General features: G+C 37.8%; 1 protein-coding gene and 1 long non-coding RNA gene across 11 annotated transcripts in view; both read left to right on the top strand.

The window, feature by feature from the left end:
- Nucleotides 1–21524, top strand: part of LOC121905113 (NACHT, LRR and PYD domains-containing protein 12-like) — a 60422-nt gene that overhangs the window by 29683 nt on the left and 9215 nt on the right. Inside the window, exons 2-13 of one of the 9 annotated variants that reach the window (XM_042423105.1) lie at nucleotides 805–865; nucleotides 1500–1743; nucleotides 2092–2211; nucleotides 4782–4919; nucleotides 5139–5184; nucleotides 5419–5644; nucleotides 6137–7922; nucleotides 8020–8193; nucleotides 11546–11716; nucleotides 11808–11981; nucleotides 12457–12503; nucleotides 12830–15830. In XM_042423105.1, coding sequence (XP_042279039.1) covers nucleotides 2111–2211; nucleotides 4782–4919; nucleotides 5139–5184; nucleotides 5419–5644; nucleotides 6137–7922; nucleotides 8020–8193; nucleotides 11546–11716; nucleotides 11808–11981; nucleotides 12457–12503; nucleotides 12830–13365 — 3399 coding nt within the window. In that variant the 5' untranslated portion in view covers nucleotides 805–865; nucleotides 1500–1743; nucleotides 2092–2110 and the 3' untranslated portion in view covers nucleotides 13366–15830. Of the gene's footprint in view, nucleotides 1–804; nucleotides 866–1499; nucleotides 1744–2077; nucleotides 2212–4781; nucleotides 4920–5138; nucleotides 5185–5418; nucleotides 5645–6136; nucleotides 7923–8019; nucleotides 8194–11545; nucleotides 11717–11807; nucleotides 11982–12456; nucleotides 15831–21524 lie in introns of those variants that run through there. The other 8 variants (XM_042423111.1, XM_042423113.1, XM_042423110.1 and 5 more) reach the window with 8 other exon arrangements.
- LOC121905119 lies at nucleotides 16769–19393 on the top strand. 2 transcript variants are annotated; one of them, XR_006098351.1, is made up of 4 exons: nucleotides 16769–17045; nucleotides 18686–18754; nucleotides 18876–18937; nucleotides 19251–19393. It is a non-coding gene; the product is annotated as an uncharacterized LOC121905119 (long non-coding RNA). The 2 variants fall into 2 exon arrangements; XR_006098352.1 differs by having other exon boundaries at nucleotides 19206–19393.

The raw sequence follows: 21524 nt of genomic DNA, 5'->3' as shown, positions 1-21524 counted from the left end.
TCAAGTAGTTCCATGTGATGCTACTTTCTACATTTCAGAGGGAAATATTGTACTTTCTACTCCACTACATTTATTTGACAGCTTTAGTTGCTTTTCAGATGCAGATTTGACACAATGGATAATATAACAAGCTTTTAAAATACAACACATTGTTAAAGATGAAACCAGTGGTTTCCAACCTTTTTGTCTTTTGACGTCTTACAAAAAGCAGTGTGTAGTCAGGGTCACATTTCACATGTCTATGAGTTGTTAAGAGATCCACCAAATAGTGATTTTTCCCTCTAAACTTCTCACATGCTTTCATTTCAATAAATGTTCAAATGATCCAATATTTCAGCAAAAATCAAAGATTAGAGAAAAAGTCCAAAAACTGAAAACAGATTTGTGTATCAGAACTTTGTTTTTTCTTCTTTCCTCTCCCATTAATCATCTCACCACCCCTCAGATTTATCTGCTGACCCTTTGGAGGGGCCCGACCCCTAGGTTGGGAACCACTGGACTAAACTAGCTAACTGTATATAAAGTAGTGTAAACTAGCTCCACCTCCAGCAGCTACAACAGTAACATGCTGCTCTAACACTGATGCTTCACTATTAATAATTTAATGATGTCATATATAATAATATATCAGTCAGAGGGACCAAACCACTACTTTTACTGCAATACTTTAACTACATCAAGCTCATAATACTTATGTACTTTTATTTTTCTCATGCAGAACTTTCACTTGCAACACAGTCTTCACTTCTTTATTTCAGTTTCACCATATGTTATTTCTCCTTTCATGTTTACTTACATCCACAGGTTTTTTACTCCTCTCAAATCATCGGACAGTATGTCAAGGTACTCTGCAACCTTAACAAAAGTAAGTGCAATGTTCTGTTGTCTGCATTTTTAAAAAAAATTTATTCGTTTCTATTACTGGGCATGTTTTAGGACTGAGCTACAACGATAAGTTGATCGTCCGAAAATTAAGTTAAAAGTTAATAGTTTTATTCTTTTTAAAGCAAAAATGCCAAATATTTGCTGGTTTTAGCTTCTCCGATGTGATGATTTGATGCTTTCTTTGTCACATGAGAGTAGACTGATTATCTTTGTTCTTGGGACTGTTGATGGAACAAAACAAAGATGTCACTTTTGACTCTGGGAAATTTTAACGGGCATTTTTCAGTACTTTGTGGACATAACTAATCAAGAAAATAATCAGCAGATTAATCAATAATGAAAATAATCGTTAGTTGCAGCCCTAGTTTAAGACACTCTCCCTTTGCTCTGCAAGTGGTCACTTACATGACACATAATGTGAATCAAACACTCTAGAAAAGAGCCAACTGTATGTCTTTGGTGCTGCATATTACCACCACTGCTTGTTTGGTTGCTCCTGGTCAGCACATTAAGTCTGAAAAGGTGTTCAGGTGGTCGTGGTTATTTATTACTTTGTACAATCAATATGTCATGATAAAAGACGAACATTAATAAAACAAAATGTGTATGTGCAGGTGAGGAAAGAAGCCAAGCCGAAAGAGCCAAACAAGAGGAAACAAAGACATGTATATCCATCACATTCAGTGGAAAAACTCACTGCAGGATAAAGAAAATAAGGAAATCCAGATATAAATGTAACTGTTTCTTCAAACAGGAAGAGCAGCTGGTGATGTTATTTCCAAACATCTGACTTCCACATCCTGCAGACATGAAGCAACATTATCCATCTCATTAGATTCCTGTTTCTGCCTGATAAATGTAAGTTTAAGTCTCTTTAACTGCTTCATGTTTCACTTTATATACCAGTTAGTCTCTTAACTGTGTCTATTTGCTGCAGCAGGTCGTGAACAGTGAGTTTATCAAATCTCTTTTGATGAAAACAGCTGTCTACACTATCATATGGAGGGTTTATTAAAGTGTTTTATTCCATAATTTAGTTTTTCAAGTTATAAATAACTTACTAATGTTACAGTATTAGGAAAGTAATGTTTGTAATGTGTAATTCTGTTTTTTAGTGAAGCTGTCTGTGGTTGAAAACAACACAGACACAAAATCCTTATGAGATCTTAGTCAAGCTTGATGTAGACTGCAGTGATCTTTCTATAGACTTGCTGAAGGCCTGAAGATGAATGAATGTGGATCTGAAGCTGGATCAGAATCTGCTCAGAGTGATCGCTCCAGAGAATATCCTCCAGACTTCAGCATGAAGCGCAAACAACAACAAAGGTACAGTAGGAGTTGTCTTGAGGACCATGATAGTAAAGTTGAGCAAATAATTTTTTTGTTTTGTTGAAAAACATAAATCATCAACTTGAGTGGAAATCAGAAGGTGCTATAACACAGCTGAGGAGTCTGAATTTCTTTTTAAATGTCATTTAAAGACTAAAGGCCTGGTATGCACACCAAGCTGGATAAAATTATAAATGCATATTTTTCTCTGTGTTTCAGCCCTCTGTCCAGACTATATTGGTGTTTTTTCTCCCCATAGAAACTGAGCTTTTCCGAAACCATTTCCAGAGCGTGTCCTATCCTAAAATTTGAACTTGGTGTTTCAGTAGCTGGGTTTCCATCCATATGTAGCACAAATTTTAACCAAATTTCAAGAAAATCTGGAAATGTAAATTCAATATAGTGTTTGTTTCCATCCACTACTGTTGTGTAAATATTAAGAGACAAACAGCAGGTGGCTCTAATTCTCCAGTCAGTGCCATTAAACTACTGAAGAAGAAGAGGACACAATGAGATGTCATTAAAAGAGCAGCAGTGGAAGCTCAAACGATGGAAAACTATGTGGAAAACATGATGGAAATATAACATGTCTGTTAGTTTCAATATATTGATGTGAGGAGGGTTACAGTCTCCTCATCACTCCACACAGATCTGATGTTTTCAGCTCTCCAGTGACGCTTATTAATTGATTGTATTTATTTATTGATTAGAACAGTGTGCAGTTTTAAACATTAAAGATGCACTGCACTGAAATTAGCTCAAAGCTAATTTGCATCTGTATTCCCCCACAATCAAAACATACAACAGCACAACAACAAACCGTGCAAAGCAAAAAACACACAGAATACACCATACAAAATACAAAATACAAAGCTTTTCAAATTAAAAGCAAGATTACCTGTGCTAATGAGAAGACCATAGATGGAATTTAGACTCAGTGGTCACAAAGCTGATTGGTCTCAAGAAGATTTTTTAATTTGGCCTTGAATGTATTGATTGAACTACAGTTCTTCATATCTTCAGGTAGGACGTTCCACTGAGTTGTGGCTTTCACAGAGAAAGCTGACTTCCCAAATGCAGTGCAATGAAATGGTCTGGTACAATCTTGTATAGAGGATATTCTGGAGGATCTAATAGACCTTACTGAGCGAGTGTACACAAAGTCACATAGTGGAGGAGAGGCTAAACCATTTAACATTTTATAAACTAGGCATAGATAATAGTATCATTCATTCACTAAGTCTGTTTACATTTGTTTTTTATCCACAAAACTGTTTTTTCACAATTTTTCCACATTTCCGCTCAAATTTTTTTAATGCGAAAATTGAAAATGCGAATAAAAACAGGTGGATGGAAACACATTTAGTGTTTTCAGGGAAAACTGAGCTTTTGCAAAACGGAGACGTAAGCTGTAAAGTGAAGTTTGGGGACTGTGTGGTAGAAGGTCTTTGTTGTCTCTAACCCTCTCTTTGATCGTTCATCTAAAATTAAAATTAAAAATTAAAGAGTGGTTTCATTAACCTGGATTCATGTCGATTGTATTAGATGTCTTGATTATATAACAATAATTTTATCACTGCAGTGCAGCAGCTTGGGAATGACTGCTGGTTAACTGGTAGTATAAGACGTGATTAAATCATTATTTCATACTCATTCTGTTGTCTGACAACAGAAAAATATGTAAATCAGATCAACTATGTTGATTTCAGCTGCATTAAAACACTATATAAGTGATGACAGAAAGCACGAGGGAACTGAACAGAGGTTTAACAAACTGAATCTCAGCAGAGTAACAGACTGTCTGTAGCTGTCAGTCACAGTCAGCTGTGTGACAGTAAAGTTAAGAAAATAACTTTTGGTTCTGTTTACAGCTCCAATAGCTTGTTTTGCTACATATCACAACCTCTTGACTTAGTACTGAAGTTCCTTGAGAAATTTATAATGTAGTATAAAATCAAGAGGTTGTGATATGTAGCACAACAAGCTATTGAAGCTGTAAACAACAATGTTTCTGCACATGCTCAGTGGCGTCCGCTTTACACTTAAGGAGACTGAAACATGATCACTGTTATTAATCTTTGGAGCCGTTTCTAAACAAACTAACGTGACCAAACTCTTCATAATGAAGGAACATGTCACCCAGTGCAGCGGTGTGACTCATTGATGTGTTTTTAATCGTTTTTGGACAACAACAGAGGTCTACGGCACCAAGGAATAACCTTTGGATACACACACAATACTTGTTACCAGATCAGTTAATTGTGGGTTTGGATCCAAACATGAGATTTGTTGACAAGAAGAAAAATATAGAAAATTACCAGCCTTATCCCAATTCCTGTACCTTGAATTATTTATCTGTTTGTATTATGTGTCTGGTTTCTACTCATCAAGTGACAAAGACTAAGTTCTTTACTAGAATTGACACTGAGCAGCTGCATTTTTCAGCACCAACAAAAGTCTGTATGTATGAGATTATGTATTTCTATGACAGCAAAACTATATCAGATTGTAGTTGTGTTACTGCTGCCAAAACATTGGTTGTAGTCTATGTTGTTACTGATCTTCAGAGCCACTGAAGCCAAGAAGATGAGGAAATCTGAGAGTAGATCATCATCATCAACAATCAGTTTTATGTCTGCTAAGAGTGATCAATCCAAAGAATATCCTCCAGACTTCAGCACTGAACCCAGAACTTCCAGAACAAGGTAAGATTATCAATGCTGTTGCTGTGAACAACCAGTGGAACAACCGTAGCAACAAAGGCTACTGAACGGATGGAATTTTTAAGATTAAAGGATAAAGATGAATTTGAATAGTTTCATAGAAGAGTAGGTGGAATATTTATCATATCTGACAAAACAGACAACTTGGTTGGTTGATTTGAAAATGTTATGCTACTATGAGGACTATATCCTTTTTTTCAGCAGCCAGACGGCATCAAGCTTTCAGCAGAACCCAGACACACTGAAGGTGGGCAATACTGTACATATCAATGAACTATAATAAAGTAAAAATACATAATGAATAATTTTTTGATTATTATCATGTTTTACTAAGACATTAGGGTTGATATTTCTAATGTCATTACATTAACATAATTCCAAAATAAAGCAGTGGTGTTTAATGTCTATATCATGTTCCTTCAGTGATATAGTATATAATTAAAAAATCTTATATGTTAATAAAAAACATTTTATTTGTCAGGTGTTTGAATCCAAAGCTGTGGCCATTGTAAAGCAAGCTGTGAAACAACATAAGAAGGTCCTTTCTACAAAACATGAAGGACTGTTTAAGGAAGACGAGCAGGAGGATGAACCCCCTGATTCGCCGGTTGAGTTTGATGATGAAACAAGTGAAGCAGCTCTGAAGATTGCCCTCCATGTTTTGAGGAAGATGAATGAGGAGGAACATGCTCACACACTTGAACAAAGTAAGAGACTGAATGTTATCTTACTACAACAGCTGATGTTTGATGAATGTCATACATATGTTTTTGTATCAATTTGTCCATCTGTTAACTTTCATCTTTTGTGAAACATCTCTACATCTAACAGATGAATTTTCATGAAATGTGGTGCTCCCATTCATGGTTCCAAAAACATGAAACATAAAGATTTTAATGATCCTCTGACTTTTCATATAGTAAAACCAGCAGGTCAAGATTTCAATTTGTCCAACACTAGTGACTGAATCCCTGTCACCCTCAGATGCATTTTATAATTAAACATAACACAGCATCCCAATATCCTAAACTTTACTTGTTAGAGCGCTAATATTTCTATTTGAATTTGGGTTGAGCCAGGTAAGTATGCCAAATTAGCTATTAGCAGCTCCTGTTGTCAGTGTAGCTATGTATAAGGAGTGTTATGTGAACATAACAGTTTTGGCTTATTATTGATATTACATATTTCTGTGCTGTTAGGTCATTATGGAGAACTTGGAGTGTATCAACGCAAACTAAAATCTTCCCTGAAGACGAAAAATGAGAACTTGTTGGAAGGGATAAGTGCAGAGCAATGCCCTGTGCCTTTCAAAGACATTTACACACATATCTACCTGAGAGAGGGGGACAGTGGAGGAGTCAACAATGAACATGAAGTGAGACAAATTGAGATGGCGTTCAACAGACAGAAATATTCCGAAAGTATGATCAAGTGCGAGGAGATCTTCAAGCCCTTACCCAAACAAGACAGACCAATCAGAACAGTGCTCACCATGGGGATAGCAGGCATCGGCAAAACAGTGCTGACTCAGAAGTTCATGCTGGACTGGTCAGAGGGGAAAGCCAATCAAGACATCCTGCTCCTGTTTTCAGTTCCTTTTAGGGAGTTGAATTTGTTAAAAAATAAGAAGCAAAGCTTGATGGAGCTCCTGTGTAACTTCTCTTCAGACCTGAAAGAATCTGGAATCAAAGACCTGAAAATTTACAAAGTTCTGTTCATATTGGATGGTCTCGACGAGTGCAGACTCCCTCTGGATTTCAAGGGAAATGAGAGATGTTGTGATGCTACGCAAGCAGCCTCAGTAGATGCTCTGCTGACAAACCTAATTGCAGGTAACCTGCTACCAGAAGCTAATCTGTGGATAACTACCCGACCTGCTGCCGCCAGCTGCATCCCTCCACAGTATGTTGACCGAGTGACTGAGATACGAGGCTTCAACAACCGACAGAAGGAGCAGTACTTCCACAAGAAAATTGAAGACGAAAACTTGGCCAAAAGAGTAATTGCAAACATAAGGTCAGCAAGAAGTCTCTACATCATGTGCCATGTACCGGTGTTTTGCTGGATTTCTTCTATTGTCCTGGGAAACATGTGTGCCAAAGCAGGAGGAGGAAAAATGCCAAAGACTTTGACTCAGATGTACATCCACTTTCTGGCTCATCAGACCACAAAGAAGCATGTCAAGTACGGCGAGGAGCAAGAACTGGATGCCCAGGGGAATAACAAGGTGATCATGTCCCTTGGGAAGTTGGCCTTCCAGCAGCTGGAGAAAGGCAACCTGATCTTCTATGAGGAGGATCTCAGAGACTGTGGTATTGATGTCAAAGAAGCATCTGTGTACTCAGGAGTGTTCACTCAAGTCTTCAGGGAAGAGTTCTGCATGCAGCAAAAAGTCTTCTGCTTTGTGCATCTGTCAGTTCAAGAGTTTCTTGCAGCTTTGTATGTCCATGTGATGTATAAGGTGTCTGCTGAAAACCTGATGATTGGATCTAAACAGATGACCCAAACAACGCCTGTATCCGAACTGCACAAAGCTGCAGTGGACAGAGCTTTACAAAGCAACAATGGCCACCTCGATCTCTTCCTGCGTTTCCTCCTCGGACTCTCTCTGGATTCCAGTCAGGCTCTGCTCAGAGACCTGAAGATACAGGTAGAAACCTGCGACTCCCAAAGTCATGAAGAAACCATCAGGTACATCAAAGAGAGAATCAGTCTTTTGACCCATCATCCAGAGAAATACATCAATCTCTTCCACTGTCTGAATGAGCTAAACGACCACTCTCTGGTGGAGGAGATCCAGAGCTACATGGAGTCAGACCAAGACTCAGTGATGGACGAGCGCTCTGCAGCTCAGTGGGCAGCTCTGGTCTTTGTCTTGCTGACCTCACCAGAGAAGCCAGAGGAGATCCAGCTCAAGAAATACTGCAGGACAGAAGAAAGCCTTCTGAGGCTCCTACCAGCCATTAAAGCATCCAAATCAGCAATGCAAGTCTCTCTCATCATTTGCAGTTTCATTTTTAATAATCATCCATTGAGGTTGCAAATTTGAATAATAAATTGACTTTGTCTTTCTGTTTATCAGGTTGAATGATTGTAATCTCACTGCACACTGCTGTGAGACTCTGTCCTCCACTCTCAGCTCAAACTCTAATGAGCTGAATCATTTAAATCTCAGTGACAACAACTTACAAGACTCAGGAATTAAACTTCTCTGCAACGGACTGAAGAGCCAACACTGCAGACTGAAGACGCTGAGGTGAGTCAAAGCTGCAACTAACGATAATGTGACTGAACAAAGATTTTGGAAGTCCCCAAAATACTGATAACTCAGTGCAACTACAGACAGACTCTTTTTGTTGTGGTAACAGCAGGGCCACCAGTTTGGCCCAGACTGAAATATTTCAGCAAATGTGTTCATCAACATGAAATGTAAATATATGTGTGTGTGTGTGTGTGTATATATATATATATATATAAATATATATATAAACACACACATATATTTACATTTCATATATATATATATATGTATATGTATATGTATATATATATATATATATATATAATTTAAAAAAAAACATCTAGCACCATTATGAGGTTGACATTAGTGTTGTTTTTTAATGACACCAACAAACAGCTACTTGGTTTATTAAACTTTTGACAAAATTGACATTTCATGTTCTGAATTGAAATTGAAAGTAAATTCACGTTCCCCACACGATAAATTAATGCAATTTCATTTGTCCAATATTGAAGTTTGGTCAGTGAAGTTTCAGGAGCAGGAACATACCTCAACTACGCCACTTCCGACATTCCTATAAATACCACCTAACCCTTTCCTCTTCTGCCACTCTCGTATTCCCCACCGTATTTCTCTCTTCCTGTTTCTTCCTGATTCTTCCTCTCCTTCTTAGTGTCCTGAGGGGATCCGCTGTTGCCCTGGTGCTATAGCGGATTCCTCATAAGCCTCCCCACAACACAGCAACCGGAAGAACTATGCACATCAATTGTTTTCCTTAATAAATCATCCAAACGCATCTTGTTGATGGTGTGGTCCTTGCTAGTGAAACAAATTCCTGCAAAACTAATGACATTCTCATTAGGTCTCATCTTCACTTCCTTTTTAGTGCTACTTAGTAAATGACAGCATGCTAACACACATAACTATGATAGTAAGCTGGTAAGCTGATATTTGAACTGAAGGAGAACACAATGGGTGCATCCCAAGTCTAAATTGCATCCACGTTTCCTTCACTTGCGTCTTTTCCTTGCGTCTTAGTCCCTCCCACCGTGGATGCAAGGAAAAGAAGTGAGGAGAAAGGAAACAAGGAAATTTCTTTTAAGAGACATGAGACGTCCTCTCCTCTGAAGCGTCACATGAAGCGACATCCGTTTCTGATGACGGCGACAGCTGATCACAGCTGGATCAGCTGTCAGTTGGCTTTAACAGCTGTCGAAACTTCTGATGGAGTTTGTGTCTGCACACATGTGTACTGTGCTGACACTAATAAAGGTGCACAGTTATCACCACTAGAGAAAGCTGTTTCCTCTCTGCAGGCTGTTACCTGTTTAACAAACACCTAAATAAAGTGGAAAATGGAAATGATGTAACTCATATCAAACCCGACGCTCAGGATTTTTCATCCTCACATGTGACTGAATAGAAATGACGATAAATGATGTAAAATATAAATATGTTTGACTGTTATTATAGATCAAATTAAAGTCAGGAAGAGTCTGTCTGTCAGCAAGAAACAGTTTAATGGAGGAAATAACATCATGAAAAGAAAAATCTTTCTAATAAATGAAGAAAGTTGTTTATGGTTCTTTTGTTGATCAGACCAACAATTAACAGATTTTTAACTATGATGAATCAGAAAACAAGTAAAGCATAAAATTCGGGAATGATACACTTAAATTTAATCTGTAATCTGTCTCCACTTCGGTTTGAAACTGCAGTGATGTATCAGATCAGTCTGATCAGCTGCAGCGTCCAATCAATAACTGATATCCAATAAGGGAGCGTGTCGGCTGATAAAAGACTTCCGTGAAGGCTGCTCTCATGTTTCCTCGCTCCTCGGAGCAGAATAAGAGACTTGAGACGCCTGTCAAAATGGCGTATCAGGAACAACTTCCAGTTCAGGCGAGGAGTGAGGAGACATAAAATGAGATACTTGAGACGTACCCACTGTTCTAGTGAGATGCTGACTTGCAGGAAGATGTCAAAGAAAGAATGGGAATGCTGCCAACTCATATCTCCAGTGCAATCATTTATTTGAAAGATTCTGAGATTAAGTACAGAGCTGCTGACAGGGCTGTAGACTCTTTGTCTTGCAGTAGTGCAGTTCTTTTCATCCATTTATCTATTAGTTATATATAAGTTTAGGCCCTTGCAATATTGCGCTACTGTCAAGTTATGGTGCAAGAACTTATGGGTTTGGCCACCAAAATGTTTTGTTTTGGTAGCAGCAGTACCACCACTTTGGCCCAGACTGAAATATGTCAACAAATATGTGTTCATTAGCATAAAAGTTTTTTGTAGATTTCCAAGGTCTCCAGAGGATGAATCCAATTACCTTGTTGACCCTCTAACATTTCATCTAGCACCATCATGAGGTTGACATTTGTGATGTTCTTTTTCTGACAACAACAAACAGCTACTTGGTTTATTAAAACTTTGACAAAACTGACATTCATGTTCCCCACAGGATAAATTTATCCAATTTCATTTGTCAGAAACATGGTTTATGAGCAAATTCCTGCAAAACTAATGGCATTCTCATTAGGTCTCATCTGTACTTTGTTTTTAGTTCTATTTAGTAAATGACAGCATGTTAACGAGCTAAACTATAATAGTAAGCGAGTACACAATTGAACTGAAGGAAAACACACTCCCATTCTAGTGAGATGCTGACTTCCAGGCAGATGTCAAAGAAAGGATGGGAATGCTACTCACTCATAACTCCGATACAATCATTTATTTTAAAGATTCTGAGATCAAGTACAGAGCTGCTGACAGGGCTGTAGACTCTTTGTCTTGCAGTAGTGCAGTTCTTTTTATCCATTTATCTGTGAGTTATATATAAGTTTAGGCTCTGACAATATTGTGCTACTGTGTAGCTTTTGCACTCAGTCTAAAGGTGGTTATGTTCAACTACATAAAACCTAAACAGAAACAGCAACTATAAAGTAAAACAAGATTGACACAAAATGTAAAAGCAAAAGTGTGTCATCCAGATTTTTACGCTATTTTATTTTACTTTCTCTTGATGTCTGTATTAGCCTATGGTTTTAGTATGAGACAACATTTGACTTTTTATTTTGACACAACAACCAAGTTTTCAATATCTGGTACACATTTACTGGTTGACTTTTATACTCTCTACCACATTTTACTATTAATAGTTACATGTACAATAAAGAATGACAAAGAAGACTTGACAGTATAATACAATCCAATACAAGAACCTTGAAACAAGTGTGGTCATTGTAAATCTTATAATGTTCAGTTTTTGATAGGTGTGATTTAACTGTGTGATCATTTTGATGTGGTAGTTTTTTGTATCTTTGCATTTGATTTCGTTATTTTGCATTGTTTGTCCCTTCAGGCTGAACCGATGCAGTCTCACCCAGAGATGCTGTGAGAACCTGGCTTCAGTCCTGAGTGCTTCATCACCTCTCAGAGAGTTCGATCTGAGTGACAACGACATCAGAGACTCAGGAGTTAAGCTGCTCTGCACTGGACTGGGAAATGTGGGCTGTAAACTGGAAACCATCAGGTATCCTTTTAAGCAGACTATTAATGCAACTTTAATAGCTATGAAGGGTAACAACCAGCTGTTAAAGGTCGATTCTGTCACTCTGTCACAGGTTGTCATTCTGTAACATCACAGAGAAAGGTTGTGGTTTCTTGGCCTCAGCTGTGAAGTCCAACCCGTCCCACCTTGGAGAGCTGGAGTTGAGCTACAATCACCTTGGAGAAAGTGGAGTGAAGCTCATCTCTGAAGCTCTGGAGGAAGGACGATGTGAATTTACTAAATTCAGGTAAAGAAAACAGTCTGATGGTTGTTTTTAGCTGGTCGGTCCACCACTTTGATCTAGACTGAAATATCTCAAAAAGTATTGGATGGATTAGGATGAAATTTTGTACAGCCATGCGTGATCCTCAGAGGAAACATTTAAAGAACTTCAGTGATCATGTGACTTTTTCTTTAGCGCCACCAGCAGGGGAAAGTCTTCACTTATCCTGTGAAATATCGCAACAAGTGTTGAATGGAATTCCATGAAATTTGGTTCACTATCATCAAGTCAATTTTTCATTTGTCCCAAACTATGGTTTATGGCTAAATATTTCCAAAAGCTAATGACATCAGCCTTAGCTGTAGTCCGTGTTTAGTGTTGTTTTTACTGCTGTGATGTTTTCATGGGTCAAATTTAGAAGTTTAACAACCTTCATAGAGGCTTTAATGCTTCTTCCTCAACATAATCCAGACAACATGTGTTTCTATCTGCTCCACAGAGTCGACCACAATGCAGAACACTGGTTTACACCAGGACTGAGACAATGTAAGTTTGGACTTTTTTCTTTTTTTTGGTCAAAAATCTGCTATGGAGTACATGATGCACTAACTCTGACAACTCTGACTAAGGAGGCTGACTGGCACTACCAGTGAGTTAATAGACCATGAAGCATCAGTACTGTAGTGATGGATACCTGCAGTTTAAAATACCTTGAGCACTGATTTAAACAGTGATTACATTGTTGACTGGAGCTGTTTGATGTTTCCTGATGCATGGATGCCTGCCAGCCAACGAGTAGTAAGTATTTTCAGTGGCAGTGGTATAAACTGTCAGTATAAATGTCTAACTGCTTGACTTCTTCCTGCCATCAGATGCATGTGAGCTCACAGTGGATACAAACACAGCCCACAAACTCCTCATCCTCTCTGACGAGAACCGAAAAGTTAGTCAGGCCCAAGAGGAGCAGCCGTATCCTGACCACCTGGACAGGTTTGACTACTGGACCCAAGTCCTGTTCCAACAGGGCCTGAGGGGCCGCTGCTACTGGGAGGTGGAGTGGGAGGGATACTGGGCTGGGATGGGAGTGACCTACAAGGACATCCGTCGCAAAGGTCATGACCATGACTGTGTGATGGGATACAATGGGATATCTTGGGGTCTGCACTGCTCTGCTCATGGTTACCGAGTGTATCATAACTACAAGAGCATCGTCCTTCATGTCCCTCTGGCTGGTTCTCGCAGACTGGCGGTGTATCTGGACTGGGAGGCTGGCATCCTGTCCTTCTACAGAGTTTCTACTGGAGGATCACTGACACACCTGCACACCTTCCACACCAAATTCACCAAACCACTGCACCCACTTTTTAAAGTTTGGGGTAGGGGCTCTTCAGTGAGGCTTGTTAAGTGAAACAGCTTAAACAGAAGAAAAGACTTGATTAGTCATTATTCATATTAACATTGAAACTATCAAAATGATCAGTTTTACTCAGAGTTATATGACATTATCTCCCAGAGCAAATTTGATAATAATAACAAATCAACCCATTTTATTGATATAGAACCTTTCAAGCAAGAAATGCAGCTATAAATGCTTCACATAAAGAGAAAACTTCATATAACTGACAATTATAAATACTAAATGTATTTCTATCCCTTTACTGTGCGCAAAGTACAATGTACAGTGTGATTCAACCCCAGATTGAACTCCTCCAGAATTATGATATTTGTGTGTAAAATGTATTGATTATTTTTTGCTTGTTCAAACATATTTTAACTGAAGACAGCGTTTTGCAGTATTACTTTGGAGAACAGAACATGACGAAAACAATGTTACAATGGCTGAATGTTTTAAGTTGAACTATACATTAAGGTGTTTTCATTTTTACTATGTTTTCAAGTTTTACCTGAAGTTTGCTGTCTTTATCTTATATTCTTAACGTTGATTACAGACCTTTAAGTGCCAGTTTTAAGTGCTTTAATCAGCAGGTGTTTTGATGCTAATATCTGAAATCTGAAATCAGTATAACCAGAAGATTTGAGATGAAAGTGAATTCAGATGTGTTTAAAATATTATTACTATTATACTCAGTAGTTCTTGATCAATTTATTTCTTGTTTTTCTTCTTTATATATATTTTTTTACTGTAATCATGTTTGCATTTGTTTTAGGTTTATTTGTGCTTACTTTAGACAGATGTCAGAGGGCCTCGGGAGATCTCCTCCTTTGAGGTTTTTCTCTCATGGCACTAATAGTTAAAGTAGTTAGACACATTCATCTTTTACCCTCCTCTTGTCAGTTGGGAGGAGGGAGGTTTGGCCAGCGTACCTGTGAACTCTGTCAGGACTCTTCATTTCTTTTGAGGATCCTTTGAACCTGATTGTTGAGTCTGACAGAGCCGACAGGACACAGGGTAGATAACTGAAGGTTTAATGTTAACATGGAATGCTAAAAGGGGGAAGGGAAATGGAAACTAATACCCTTATTGCCTTAATTAAAAATACCTGTTAGGGTGATGAATATGGGATGTCTGTGACACATGCAGCTGTATGTACAAATACTGAACTTCTTCAGCCTAGCAAACTGGGAGATGAACATTTGCAAATGTGAACTGGTTATTGCAGTAAAACTCTTTATGTTACCTCATCCTTAAATTTCCACGACAGAGATCAGAGCAGAGAAATGTGCAGAAAAATGTCCTGAAATTGACACATCACAGGTTTGATCCCCAGCTGTCCATCCTGCAGGCAGATCCTTTAACTGTTGCACCAACTGTTCGAGTTTAGGTGTCATTTTTCTATTTTTTCAAAAATTCAATTCAATTCAGAAAAATTCAAGAACAAACCATCTTGTAATTGCAACATTTTAATACAAAACACAGGAAACAGTTGTTTATTTACAGAGAGCTTTCTGTTGAGCCAATGAACAGCTGAACCCAAATAATAAAACCCTGTAAACATGAAGAGTAAAAAAACCTGCAGAAGCAGGAATCAAACTGAACTAATGAAGAAGACATGAACAGACTCTGGTCACAGAGTTTATACTGTGTTCAAGTGTTGCGCTGGTGCCAGATTCATTGAGTTTGATGTATAATGTGTTGGTCGCGGCTTGTAGTGATGAACCTACAGAGAATTATCAGTGACTCTGCAGATCCTCTCAGCTTTACGCAGCTTTATGGTGAGTTTCAGCTCATTGTTTATCTGTCCGGCTGCAACTTTACTGTTCTGGTTCACTCTCAGCGCTCTCATAGTGTCGTTTTGGGCCACAGCAGGCAGCTGTTTTTAGAGAAAAAGCTGTATAAAGCCACTGTACACTATCTGCTCATTCATTCAAATAAGAATTGCAATTAATCGGAGAATCGTTTTTTTTTTGTTTTGTTTTTTTTATCCAGCCCTACTGTTAACAACAATAGTCTAATTATAGGAGTCTAAGTTTTAAACACGACCAAAATCTCTCTAATCAAGGAGATGACTTTGTTATTTTTTATTCTGTAGCTGATAACATCAGGCTATTTAACTAATATTTCCATACATGTAGCTTCGCAAAGCTAGAAAACCCAAAATACCTCAGTAAAAACTTAAAAGATCCCCTCCAGTCATGTTTTAAGACAAATATTCAGCTTGGAATACTAATTTGTGTCTGATATAGTTTTTCCACAAAAAAGTTAAATTACGTGGGTTAAAATTCTCCCTCATGTAAAAATCCAGAATCTCTGAATATGTAAATATTGTTCATGTCTCCTCCTTCACTGTAAAGTCCATTCTCAGTATATGCACTTGTATAAGTTCATGCTTGACCATAATTGGCTCCAAACTAGCTGTGATGTCATAAATCCTAACAGTATGTCCAGGTGTTAAACTGAGATTTAAGGTGAGCTCAGAGAAACTTTCCTCCTTCAGCAGATGAATAAAAACAAACTCTGCACAGAGAAGAGAACAAACATCCAACCGAAGGAACAAGAAGAAAAACATGATTTTGATTGGAGGAGGGCTTTAATATTTGGTTCAGCTGTTCATTGGCTCTACAGAAAGCTCTCTGTAAATAAACAAATGTTTTCCTGTGTTTTGTTTAAAAAGTTGCAATTACAAGATGTTTTGTTCACTCACACGCACGCACGCGCACACCCACACACACACACGTAGAATAGGACTAAAACTGCTGTATATTTTTTCTGTGTGTATGTGTGTGTGTTTTTGTAACCTATGTAATTTATCTGCTGAAACACTGAAATTACCCTTTGGGGATAAATAAAGTACTCTATCGATCTGTCTTGAAAAATTACTTAAACAATAACTTTTTCAGTGTTCAGATGTTTTGTTACAACAACATTGTTCTCCTCAAGATAATTGTGAAATATGAGGAACAACGACCAGAGCCAGAGCTCTCTGAGTGTGATCCTTTTCAAACTTTGTCAGGGATCCTTCTGACCATCATCAGACAACATGCTGCCATCTGGTGGACACATGTTGTTACAGCCTGTTCAAATCAAAACAGCTTTATTGTCCACCTTTGTTGTAATTCGTTCAGCTTTCAATGAATTAATAAATTGCCAGAAATAATTTAAAATACATGCGATTCAAAACAATAACGACGTGTCCATTAATTACCGGTTTAACTGATGTTCGTCCTGTGGGAGGAATGATTATTTATAGATATTTTTCTTTGTACAGGAGACTCTATATTGTCTCTCTGAAGGCAGGAGCTGAAAATAAATGAAGATTCAGGAGATGACATGAATCCTCCAAGATTTTGTCTGTCATTCATTAAACAGCTGTGTCTTGGTGATAAACTAACAGGTGCTGTTTACTGCCTGATGTTGCACATCTGGAGAGTTTGGCCTTGTTGGAGATGAAGAAGAGGGCAAAGTTTAAATTTGACTGACATATTGACTTCTCTGTTATTTATCTAACAGCTTCTCAGGTAATCATGGAATTTGAACCAACAGTCGTGTCACTTTTCATTTTTGCAGCCAAATGCATATTACAGCGGATGTGGAGGAGGAATGAAAGTGAAACTGTCACTACGCCACGTCCGCGCCGAAGACCTGCTCTCCCGCTTCAAATGTCGCAGTTGAATTCATATTTACCACAGGTACGTTTTTAAAACAAATATTACTGAAACTGTAAAGCGAAGAAAATGACAGTTTTCACATTTCATACAAAAGTTATAGGCCTGGTTAAATGAAAATCATAGCTGAGTGTTGGCGGCAGGGTAGGCCGCAATGCAGACAGCAGCAATGCAGAATGCATTTCCTGATAAGTTTTGGTAAAGTTTAGTGTCTCCTGGTTTTGCTGCAAAGTTGAATTTCATGTTCAGATCAGTTTTAGCTGTTTATCTTCAGTCCAGCGCTACAACAGAGATGTTTGATCTGTGTTTTCTGAGATGAGGCTGAAGTTTGCTTCCGATTGGAATTTCCTACTCCGCCCGTGTATGGCGGTGTTCATTCATTGTCAAGCTAATTCATGAACTGAAAAATTGAACAAATACGGGGAAAATGAAACGAGAATAATGAGTTGAGTGAAATTGTCCTAAAGTTTGAGCATTTTAACTGTAGCATATTTTTCTTGTCCTTACTGATGGTAAACTGCTGAGGCCAAGGCTGTCAACAATGATTTTTCACCACAAAACATTTCCAGCATAGGTCATTGATTTTCTCTCCTCAAACGTTGTTCCAAAACGCATCAAACTGACAGAAGCACTACATGTGTTCAACCGCCTGCATATTAAAGGACAGGTTCACAATTTTTCCAGTGTCTTAAACCAGCAGTCAGGTGTCCATATGAACAGTGAAAGAGGTTTTCCTCGCTGTAATCATTCCTCATGTTCATACTGGCTGTTAAAAGATCCCCTTCAAATGTGTTTTCAGCTAAGAGCTCTATCCAATACTAATACATCCATGGTTTTCAGTGTAAGTAAGGGGGGGCCAAAATCTTCGGGAGCTGAGAACGGCCATACTTGCAATTATTTTTGAAATGCCATTATCTCAAGAAAACAAACCCTACAACAGATTCAACGTCATGTAATTACAGTACACTGTAAAAGTACACAAGTATTATCGCTTGCCTAAAACATTAAAAAAAGAAACAATTACAAGCACGGACGTTGTAAGTGTAAATGTAAGTGGACTGTGTCCACACAGTCATTTGGTTCAAAAATGCATTTAAAAGTTGATGTGAAGCTTCTATTCAGCTTCAGCAGTCTGAGTTAGTCATATCAAGTGGATATCTGACACATTTACAGTCTTTTTAGCATCAAATTCCCTCTTTGTGTTTCCTCGGACAGTGTTTCCCTGTTGAGCTGCAGGTGGAAGTATAGTAACAAAAAGAGGGACTTTGGCACTAAAAAGACTGTAACGTTGAATCTTTTGAGACAGATACTGAGACTGTATTCACTAGTAGGCATTATCCGTGAATTTCCTACTGAAAAGCAGCCCAACTGTTTTTGTAAACAGTGACTGTCAACGTCACCTCTTCTTGGTTCTCTTCAGAGATGCACTGTTTTTCTGGTATTCTTTGCTTTTAAATTTGTTTGAGGATTCAGTTTCTATGGTAGCGGAATAAGATATTTGGATAGAGAACCTGATGTTTCCCTCTTTGTTGAACCTCAAACAGTCTACTGACTTTTATATTAATATGTAACCCTAACCCTTAAAGCAAAAATGCCAAAGATTTGCTGGTTTTAGCTTCTCATATGTGATGATTTGATGCTTTCTTTGTCATACATGAGAGCAGACTGATTTTCTTGGGCTTTGGACTGTTGGTCGAAGAAAAAGAGACATATGAAGATTTCACCTTTAACAGGTATTTTTCAGTATTTTTTAGACATGATTAATCAAGAAAATAGATCAGCATGATATAAAGATGAGTGTATATGGATCTGAAGCTGGATCAGCACGTTCAACACTGTTTTCTGTCTGCTCAGAGTGATCGTGCCAAAGACTGTCCCCCAGCCTTCAGCATGAAACACAAAAAGAAACAAAAAAGGTACAGTAGGAGTTTTCTTTAAATTTGTAAATGCATATTTTTCTCTCTGTCTCATCCCTCTGTCCAGACTAAATTGCAGTTTTTTCTCCCCATTGAATCTGAGCTTTTCTAAAACCATCTCCAGAGTGTGTAAATCCTAAAATTCCAGCTTTGCATTTCAGTAGCTGGGTTTGCATCCAAATGTAGCACAAATTTTAACCTAATTTCCAGAAAAAAATAAATTCAATATAGAATATGTTTCCATCTACTACTGTTTTGTGAATATTAGGAGATAAACAGCAAGTGGCGTTAATTCTCCATTAAACCGTTGCAGAAGAAGAGGACACAACAAGATGATGTCATTAAAAGAGCGGCAGTCAAAGCTGAAACCATGCACAACCATGTGGAAAACGTGATGGAAATATGACATTTCTGTTAGTTTCATGTATCGATGTGAGGAAGGTAACAGTCTCCTCATCGCTCCACACAGATCTGATGTTTTCAGCTCTTCAATGACATTTAAGTCACATGATTCATGTACGTCATCATTTATTCACCAAGTCTGTTTACATTTGTATTTTGTCAACACAATTTTTTTCCCCCAATTTTTCCATATTTCCGCTCCAGTTTTTGCAAATTCAAAATGCAAATAAAAACAGGTGGATGGAAACACACCTAGTATTTTCAGGGAAAACTGATCTTTTGCAAAACAGAGACGTAAGCTGTTGAATGAGGTTTGGGGACTGTGTGGCAGTGAAGTTAAAAAGGACTTTGTTGTCTCTAACCTTCTCTTTGATCGTTCATCTTAAATTAAAATTAAAGAGTGGTTGTCATTGACCTTGATTATGTTGATTTTGTTAGATGTCATGATTATATAACAATAATTTGCAGCGGCTTTGGAATGACTGCTGGTTAACAGGTAGTATAAGATGTGATTAAATCAATATTTCATATATCATTCGTTCCATTGTCTGACAACAGAAAAATATGTAAATGAGACCAACTATGTTGTGATTTCAGCTACATTAAAACAGGATAAGTGATCACAGAGAGCAGGAGGGAACTGAACAGAGCTTTAACAGACTGAATCTCAGCAGAGTAACAGACTGTCTGTAGCTGTCAGTCACAGTCAGCTGTGTGACAGTAAAGTTAAGAATATAACTTTTGTTTCCGTTTACAGCTTCACTAACTTGTTGCGCTACATATCACAACTACTGGACTTTGTATTACATTATTACATTTCTCAAAGGACTTCTGTACAAAGTCAAGAGGTTGTGATATGTAGCACAACAAGTTAGTGAAGCTGTAAACAGAAACATGTTCCCGCACATGCTCAGTAGCTTCTGCCTCACACAGAACTACTCTCCAGAGACTAGGGGTGTCATAATTCTCGAAATCCACAATTTGATTTTTCTTTCAAATTTAAGGTCACAATTCAGTTCAATTTTCAATTGAAACGCTTTTTTTTTTTTTAGCACTGACAGCTATCAGCTGCCATTGTTAGACAACAGATCATTGGTTTTATGCCCTGACAACTTTCATTTACATTTTCAAATTCTTCTTTAAATAGATAGGATTAATCCTGTTGCACTTTTTAGACACTCTCTGTGCATTCCTCTCACAGCCAGCTGTACATAAAGACCAATCTTATCAGTCCAGCTTGGGGGACGGCTCTTTTTGGTGAAAATTAGATTGTAGCTAGTTGTCTATCTTACTACGGTAGGAAGGCATTGTTTATGTTTTTAACAACATTTTGCTTAACATGAGATTTGTTGACAATAAGAAAAATATATAAAATTGCCAGCCTTATCCTTTAACCGCATTTAATATTCCCGTTTGGCACATCCCAGATTCTGTACCTTGACTTAGTTATCTGTTTTTATTATGTGTCTGGTTTCTACTGCAATCATCAAATGACAAAGATTAAGGTCCTTACTAGACTTGATACTGAGCAGCTGCATTTTTCAGCACCAACAAAAGTCTGTATGAGATTATGTATTTCCGTTACAACAAAACTGTATCAGATTGTGGTTGCGTCCAGTGCTGCAAAAACATTGGTTGTAATCTATGTTGTTACTGATCTACTTCAGAGCTGCTGAAGCCAAGAAGATGAGGACATCTGAGAGCAAATCAGCATCTTCAACAATCAGTTCTATGTCTGCTAAGACTGATCACTCCAGAGAATATCCTCCAGACTTAAGCACTGAACCCAGAACTTCAGGAACAAGGTACAATTTTATTATATTGGTATTGGTAATAATAATCTGTAGGGATGTATTACTCTTCAATTTTAAACTTTAATTCATATTGGAGGGGGAAATCCAGCTTAATAAAATAGCAGATTGCCGTCAGCCTGTAGGGTGAAATTACATATTTTACCATGGATAGTTAGTTTTAATATCCATCGAGTTATTTATTGCAGAAGTGAATAACTCTACAAGTGAAAGTGATTACAGTCCATGAGATTTACAAGATAAAATCTATTTTGTGAGTCCAGAACAAGTGTTATTCTCCTGTTGATGAAGATGACATATTCAGGAGACATAGTGCAAAGCATTAGAGAGGACATATCATGCATGTTTCCAAGTCCATTTTTTAAATTTTTTTG

The sequence above is a fragment of the Thunnus maccoyii genome, chromosome 10 (genome assembly GCF_910596095.1).
Source record: "Thunnus maccoyii chromosome 10, fThuMac1.1, whole genome shotgun sequence".
In the NCBI taxonomy this organism is placed as follows: Eukaryota; Metazoa; Chordata; class Actinopteri; order Scombriformes; family Scombridae; genus Thunnus; species Thunnus maccoyii.
This window is presented reverse-complemented; position numbering and strand designations above follow the sequence as displayed.